Below are 8,696 nucleotides of genomic sequence, written 5' to 3' on the forward strand. Positions count from 1 at the left end.
CCACCGAATGGCTGAAGAAAAACTAAATGAAGACTTTGGAGTGGCCTAGCCAAAGTCCTGACCTGAATCCTATTGAGATGTTGTGGTATGACCTTAAAAAGGCCGTTCATGCTCGAAAACCCTCTAATGTAACTGAATTAGGACAATTCTGCAAAGATGAGTGGGCCAAAAATTCCTCCAGGACGCTGTAAAAGCCTCATTGCACGTTATCGCAAACGCTTGGTTGCAGTTGTTGCTGCTAAGGGTGGCCCAACCAGTTATTAGGTTTAGGGGGGCAATCACTTTTTCACACAGGGCCATGATGGTTTGGATTTTTTTTCACCTTTAATAATTAACACCTTCATTTACAAATTGCATTTTGTGTTTACTGGTGTTGTCCTTGACTATTGTTTAAATTGGTTTGATGTTCTGAAACACTTAAGTGTGACAAACATGCAAAGGAACAGGAAATGAGGAAGGGGGGCAAACACTTTTTCACACCACTGTATAAAGGGACCTAAATAAGGAATCTGGCATTGAAAAATCTTTGCATTCTCCATACCAGTGGTTTTCAAACTTTTTGTGCCCAAGAGACACCAAAGTGCAAGCCAAAATCCCAAGGCACATCTGTATTTAATTCTGTGAAAGAGCTGTTTAAAAATCCTCTATTACACGTATTATCACTCTGTAAACGTTTATATTACCGGTACCGCATTCCAGGTACTGGAATTGGTCAAATAAACGTACCCAACGGTACCTATCTTTTTTCGGTACTTTCTCTGTGTAATAACAAACATTTAATTCCAGTTGTAAGTCCAAACCTATTTATCTTATTTACTTAGATGTTGTTCGTTTTCTAAGAACATAAAAAAACCACACACAATGAAAACCCTTCCTCCCTCCCTCTACACTCTCAAACCCGTCCCTACAACCCTCAGCCTGTCAGTCTGTAACCAGGGCCATTATATCATATTGCAGTGTATGTATTTGTGTGTATTGTACAGCAGCAGTGATCTGGTTGGAAAGGGAACATTAGCATGAGAAGTTAAAAGACACAGCTGCTGACTAGATAAAGATCATTTTTTAGAAATGTAATGACCTAAAAAAAAATCCAAAGGAAAAGAAACGGCCACGATATTTTACCAAAGTGCCTAAAAAAAATGGTTCTTGCAGTATTGTAGAATAACTACGTTCATTAGACATATTAGGGTATTTATGATTTCTTACTGCACTCAAGAATAAAGTAGACATTGAGACATATGTTCTCATGGTTATCAAGCATCCCACTGTTATATAGTGCCAGTCCTCCTGACACCAGAGTGACCAATGTATGACCACGACACATCTTGGAATTCACATTGGCTTTATCTAATGAAACACGGCCAAATCCAATAATGACAACAGGAACAACTTCAGTGTTGCATCATCTAAGATGCTTAAATAGCTTCAGGTGTGACTACCAATACCCAAACTCCAGAGACTTTAAATGTTTTATATAGAGATGGACTTGGACTATTGTATGTTGCTGAAAATAACCATGTTTTCAACCTTTTACTTTAATGCAAGCTCGCTCTGAGAGCAGTTTTACAGAATGTGTCAGATTCGCCTGTAGTATGATAGGGCTGAGTTAAAGTAATGGATTCTCTTATTTCAATCGAATCTTTGTGTGAGTGATCTCATATCGATTAATAATATGCCCAAATCGATCTTTTAATATATGCCTTTTCACCACGGATGTATAAGAGCATCACGTGACACACACAGGGCTTTCAAGCGGGGGAGCGGAGTTCATGTCCCCGAAGAAGTTAAGGTTAAAACAAACACTTTCACCCAGGAAACGTGTGTTTGTGTCCCGGGAGTACTACTTAAAGGACAATTCCAGAAATGAACCTAGGGGTTAATAACACTTGTGTACCGAGTCGACCGTACTCTGGGATATGTTTTCATGCTAATCGAATGTTTCTGTAGCTTGAAACAAGCTAGAGCGAACCCCTGATTAGCTTACAACGCTAGGCATTCGGGGCACTGGTAGAGTAAAAATATATCGCTATTTCTATACCACTAACAAGGCTCAAAATAGCACCACACTTCCACGGTAGCATAATGAGGGTCCCTACATGTTAAACGAAGCATTGAGAACTTTGTAAGTGTACAGACAGTTTATTAAAAAGATAGTTTATAAAGACACTACCTTCGGGTATACAGGCAATTACCATCTTGGGAAAACAGTCACGATCAGTCGAACCCCGATCGCCTTGCAACCAGTAACCAGAAACATAGCTCAGGCAGGGCGCTGGTCGTTCGACTGATCGTGACTGTTTTCCCAAGATGGTGATTGCCTGTATACCCGAAGGTAGTGTCTTTATACACTAATCAGCGGTTTGCGCTAGCTTGTTTCAACCAAAGAAACATTTGATTACCATGAAAACATATCCCAGAGAACGGTCGACTCGGTACACATGTGTTATTAACCCCTAGGTTCATTTTGCGCCGGAATTGTCCTTTAAGGGGACCGGTATTTTAACCCAAACCACAATCTTTTTTTTCTAATCTTAACTAACGTTAGTCATTTTGGGGCATAAACTTAACTGTCGTCGCCGCTGGACAGTCACGATTTGTCGGCTAAACTCTACTGCAACGGCCGCTGAAATGACCTTAACCTCGCGATGCCCTGTACCCAGCTCACAGGAACCTTTTCTCGGCTAAAATTAACTGTAAAGACCAGAAGTACTGTCAATTAGTCAGAGAGGGGGCTTTTTTCATTGTTTACCATGGTGTAGTTGTATAGAATGTTCTTCAACATGGTCCCTCTACTCACTGGCTGTAGTCTACATTTGCACTATATTGTGTTGACGACTGCTGTAGTTTGTTAACGACTGTCATGTTAGCCCTGTTAAGTAAAAAGTATTTGGAATTGTTTTTTTTGGGGGGGGGGGGGGTCATTTCTTAATGTAAACATTAACCTGGTCCATTATAAAAACATATTTGAGAGTTTCTTCAAGTTCTCTGAGAATCCCTTTTATACCCAAGCAAAATTGGTATTGTAACTGAAATTTCCCTAACCTAATTGATATCGAATCGGAAATGTAATCAAATCGGGACCTTGTGAATCGGAATGGATTCGGTGTGCACCCAATCCTCGGTGTTTACATTGATGCTTCCTCCTGTCATCCTGTATCCTCAGCTCACCTCTCTCCGCAGAATTGCTACTGGAGAAATCAACTTCTCCTACTCTATTTTATTATGATGAGTATTAAATACCAGCTGGTATTAGCTGGTACACAACATACTGTATATATAGACATGCACAGGGAGGGATGGCACACAGAGAGGAGACGCACACATATCCAGTCACACCTCAGACTTTTTGGCAGCGTCTGCTGGTTGCGTGCCAGAGTTTTGTCTCCCGCTCGACTCCTCATTGCATTGCACTGCATTTCTGCTGATGGAGTAAGCCACCTTGAAGCGTCTGTTCCTCCCTTTTGCCAAGCACGTGAACAAATGCTGTGTCATTCAAAGCCACGCCCACTCCCTCTACTTCACCGTTAAAATGTTGATGATTCATACTAGAGGCAATATTTACACCACTGCAGGTACTTGTCTTTTTCACATCCGCCTTAATGACGCTCCTCTACAACACTCTCTGCCTGTCACCAGCTCCCACATGACCCCCAACTCTCTCTTCTACCCCCCCACCCCCTGCCCACTCGCTTTTCTGCTCTTCCATTCAGACAACCCTCATGTGTGTTGAATCATTTATATCCTGAGCTTTATTTAGAATCTTTTCCTCTCCTGGTGTTCTCCATCAACAACAACAACACACTCACCAGACAGGACCTCTTGTAGAGTGTGGCATCATGATCACAGCGAGCGTCGGTAAACAAGAAGATTAAGTTAGTACCCTCTGTTAGTGGAGAGGATCCACATTTACGGGATCAGTTGGTCCATTTTTGTTTTGATGGAGAGGAACTCCTAGAATGCCTTGTGATTGACATCATTAATTAGCCAGGGCCATATAAACGTTAGGTGAGTTGAGCTGTCAGTGTGGCCACAGCTTGCAGAGTAGAGAGTTGCAGTGCCTGTTGTACACTCTGTCCCTAAGGGCCGCTGGTGTTATGAATGTAGACTGCTCCCCCTGCAGGTTGTCAGTAGTTGCTGCAGTTGTTTACTCATCCAGATTTCTCACTGCAGTCAGAAAAAAAAAATATATATATATTTCTCTTGCCGAGCACACCTGCCCACCAACAAGTCTTTATTTTTCAATGTCTAAACTATCTTCAGCACTATTAATATGCACACAAAAACTATTTTTACATTAAGAGATTTGTTCACACTTCAGAATGTTTTGCAGTGTGTGAGCAGGTACGGGTTTCATAGTGTTACATAAGCACACATGGCCGCTTGGATTGAGACTCTCTGGTTAATGCAAGACGAGTAGTTTTCTGCGAAGAAATGAATATATTGGGGAGATAAAAGGCAGCACTGTGGCTTTACGCAAAGAGCTGCAATTACATTCTTTAAGACCCTCACGGTCCTTCATATCCATACTCATTATTGCTTTAAGTTTAGCGCTGTGATGAAGCTGCCTGTAAATCTTAATGATAATGGCTGACACAGCGTTCATTAGGCAGCTGTAAACTGCCAAACAAAGCCATTAAAGCCAGTAATTAAAGGATGAGTAATTCTATACTTGTTCATCACAAAGAACCAATAATGCAGAAATAAAATAGTTAACCTGGCATGTATCAGCTCTTAGATGTTATGGATTTAATATCTCTAAAGTTGTCACCATTTAAGAAAACGTTCTACCGACTGAAAAAGTACACGATAATGAAATGATATCGGTTTCCTTTTTTACCTTAAATGAGATGTCACGTTACAATTAAATTATTACGATTACATTTTAGTGCTTTGCCAACAGCCATGCGTAAACATATGTTTCAGTCATCTAGCTGCTAGAGTGAAAGTGATGATAGCTGCTTGGATTAAACATTACAGCTCTTGACTCAGTCTGTCTGTAGCTAGTGTAGTGCTGGTAGTCATAAATAGGCAGAGCCTATTGGAGCCATAGTGAGGAGGATGTGCTGCTCTATTGGCCTTTTATGGAGCAATAGAACCACTTCATTGAAGGAGATGTTACTGTGGAGTACCACTGTGCATAACTCAGCAAACAAGTACGTATTAAGGAGTGTGTGTGGTTGTGTGTGTGCCTGATCAGACACATGCATTCATGTTCAGCTCTGTCTCTCCGTGTTTCAAATGTGTGTGTCATATCAGGTGTGTATGGTGCTGCTGTGCTGGTCCAGGTTCAGATGGAGGGCAGCCGTAGCGTCTCCCAGGGACTTTTGTTTTGGTGTTCTGACAAACCACAGGCCTCCCTCCAATGGCTGCTAGCCAGGTCCACTCTACCTGCTCTCCAAATAAGCTGCTGTTTGGCACTGACGTCAGTGTTCCTCTTACACCACTGATGATTGTTTTGGGGTTTTTTCCACAGTGGCGGAGGAGGATGCATGCCCACATATTGTAATTGAGCATCCAGTTTGGAAGGTTTCCATGTGTGGAGTAATGTGTGGCATTACTGTGTTTTCAGAGTAAGACCCAAAGGAAGCCCATAAATAGATAAATGTAAGGCTTAAATAAATACATTTTAGGCTTAAATTATTGAAGACGTAGCAGTCAATCTAAAAACAAGGCTGTTTTTTTCTTTTTCTAAAATGTTTACATTTGGGAGATGCAAAGTGGCACACTAGCTGTAATTAAAAAGATAAAATGCTTAACTCAGAGGGCAATGTTTGGGTATGAGGTGATGCTAAAAAGCTGTAATGCAATAAATGAATGATTTGCTTTGTTGTTTCCTCTCCGTCCCACTCTTCTATCCCAGCAGGCACAAGAAAAGATCAGACCCCCCATCTCGGCGGCCCCCTGCCCGCCCCAGTGATGTTCACTGCATGGTGCATCCCTCCCAGCATAGTCATGGAGGACACGGAGGCACCCCGGAGATGGGCTCCCCGGTTCTAGGCCACTTCAGCCCCCGGGACATGCTGCGGAGTCGCAACCACATGCTGGCGGACAGCCCTGAACGCCGCCGCCGCACTGGCCATGGCAGTCTGACTAACATCAGCCGCCACGAGTCGCTGAAGAAGATGGAGAGCCCCCCGATCCGCCGCTCCACCTCCTCGGGCCAGTACCCAGGCTTCACCGACGCCCCCCACCACCACCACCACCACGGCGGCAAGCCCCTGGATCCGGAGACCATCGCACAGGTCAGCGCGGGACGAGCGGCGACCCGACCGCAGCTCCCTCCACCATCAAAGCCCTGCCCCGCCCTGTAAAAACATAGTCAGTCCCTGTCTTCTGCTTCCTCTGGCTGCAACTGTGTCCGTGTGCTAAATACACGCAAAAGACTAGCTTCGCAGGCAGACAGCAGGGAGCATAGCTCGACACTGGGACCCGTCACAGAATATTTACTCTAGGCTTGCTTGTGAGCATACAAAAAAAAACTCTGATATATGAACAGCTCTTACAAAATATACCAATGCCTAACTGGTAATATGTTGTGTTTAAGCAGACATCCATTATTGAATCACTGCTGATAGGAAGGCTGCGGCTCTAATTTGTTGTCACATACTCAGTACAGTAGTAAAGCCACGAATGCCGTTTGCATAGAGCCTCAGTTAGAGAGCAGAGTTCACAGGGAGCACTCCACTGTGCTGGGCTGTCTGTCTGCCTACTGGGAGCATGCTCAGATGAACATACCTCGTCATCTCTGCATCTCCTTTCGCTGTCCACAGTCATTAGCATGCAGAGGCAACGGTGCCGGTGCAAAGTAATACTCTGCTAAGTCTCTGCATGTATAATGCATGCTTGGGGTTTTATTTATTTTTAAGCTCTCACTGTGGTTCTCTGTTAACATCGCTTTTTTATGTTTCCTACTAGGGCTGGGCTATATGAGGAAAATCAAATATCACGATATTGTAGTGTTGACTATTGGTGCTTTCACAAAATATTTACACAATGAGATTTTAGATAAATAATCATCAGTGATGTGGATATAATGACTAAGAGGTTAAAGGCAAATAATAGAACAGTTACAACAGTCTGGTAAGTTCAGAAAATGACATCACTTTACTGTAATGCAGCCTTTAAAACCAGGAAAACACAACACTTATATCATATTACGATATTCAAAATCTAAGACGATATCTAGTCTCACGGTATCGATATAATATAGATATATTGCCCAGCTCTATTTCCTACCATGCCGTACTCTATCGTCTCCATCTCTCACGTCTTTGCTGTTTATATCACCTCTCTTCAATTCTCCCTCCTACCTTCTCTTCTAGATTCCTCTCATATTTCTTTTTTTTTTTAACCCCAGCCTTCCTGTCTGTCGCTCATCTCTCTCACCAGTGTTATAACCATCCTTCCATACCCCTCCTCCCCTCCCCCTCCTGTCTTACACTTTCTCTCTCTGTCTCCTGCAGGACATAGAAGAAACTATGAACACTGCTCTGAATGAGCTGCGCGAGCTGGAGCGGCAGAGCTCGGCCAAGCACGCCCCCGACGTGGTGCTGGACACCCTGGAGCAGCGGCAGACCTCCGGCGGGAGCGGCGGGGGTCCCACGCCGGCCAGCTCCAGCGAGTCCCTCAGCCCCATCCACGGCGTCATGCTGAGGTCCACCGCCAACACTGAGCCGCCCATTCGACGCAGCACCAGCTCCTCCAGCGATACCATGAGCACCTTCAAGCCTCTGGTAGCGCCCCGCATGGGGGTGCAACTCAAACCCCCCGCCTTGAGGCCCAAGCCCATGGTCCTGCCCAAATCCGGCCAGGCCCCGCATCCTCCAGCTGCTTCTCCTCAGGACCCTCTGGACAAGTCCTGCACCATGTAACCTCTGGCACAGGAACCAGAGATGGAAAACAAAAATCCATTTCCAGGGGGCTGCAAAACGCTACCAGTGTCTACTGTCGATGGACATACAACATCTAATATCTAAGAGCGTGTAAAATACATAAAGCTGGACAGTGGTGTTTTGAAACAATCTCATAAAGAGGACTCTGACGGGATCTGAGAGACTCGTGTATGAGTGATGACAGACCTTCTGTCTCAATAACGTGCAGTTATGTGTTAAAAATGCTTAGGTTATTATTATTAAACAAATGTATTTTTATTTTTTTTAAGAAATTCGAACAACAAATCACAAAGGCTTCCTTCAAGGTTTTAGAAAAGTGTACACTAGTTAGTTTAGTGTGCAGACATTGATGAACTATGTAACTCTGAATAGAACACGCTGCATGGAGCTCCTCTGTTCACCACTGAAACGGAGCTTGATGAGAACTGTAGTGGCCACAGTGGCATTCTCACACATACTGTAGAACTAGATTGTTGTTGTGTGTGTGTTTTTTTTTTGTTTTTTTGCTCTTCCCTAGGAGGGCCATTGGATTTGATGTGAACTAGTTCAAAGGCCTTATTGACTTTGAGATGTAACTGATTTCACATGTTTTAAAGGTGCTGTGACTACCTGGACAGAAATGGTTTGAGGGTTGGGCTGATTACGGGCCTGAAGAGCCTTTAACAGCTAACGGTACTTTGTTATCAGATAGCATTGTGCTTTCTTCACTAGCGTTTAACTTTCTTTGGCAAGGCATACCATCCGTTTGTGTCTCAGAAATGTACAAAGATCACCTCTGTGCTGGATTCACTCCAATTTATTTTG

At 43.7% G+C, this 8,696-nt stretch overlaps 1 protein-coding gene across 4 annotated transcripts in view; it reads left to right on the forward strand.

Moving 5' to 3' along the window:
- srgap1a (SLIT-ROBO Rho GTPase activating protein 1a) overlaps positions 1–8,299 on the forward strand; it is a 97,187-nt gene extending 88,888 nt beyond the window's left edge. For 2 of the 4 annotated variants that reach the window (XM_078257623.1, XM_078257624.1), the window contains exons 21-22: positions 5,861–6,242; positions 7,464–8,299. In XM_078257623.1, coding sequence (XP_078113749.1) covers positions 5,861–6,242; positions 7,464–7,871 — 790 coding nt within the window. In that variant the 3' untranslated portion in view covers positions 7,872–8,299. Of the gene's footprint in view, positions 1–5,860; positions 6,319–7,463 lie in introns of all 4 variants that reach the window. The other 2 variants (XM_078257625.1, XM_078257626.1) reach the window with 2 other exon arrangements.
- Positions 8,300–8,696: the final 397 nt, after the last annotated feature.

The sequence above is a fragment of the Sander vitreus genome, chromosome 8 (genome assembly GCF_031162955.1).
Source record: "Sander vitreus isolate 19-12246 chromosome 8, sanVit1, whole genome shotgun sequence".
NCBI lineage: Eukaryota > Metazoa > Chordata > Actinopteri > Perciformes > Percidae > Sander > Sander vitreus.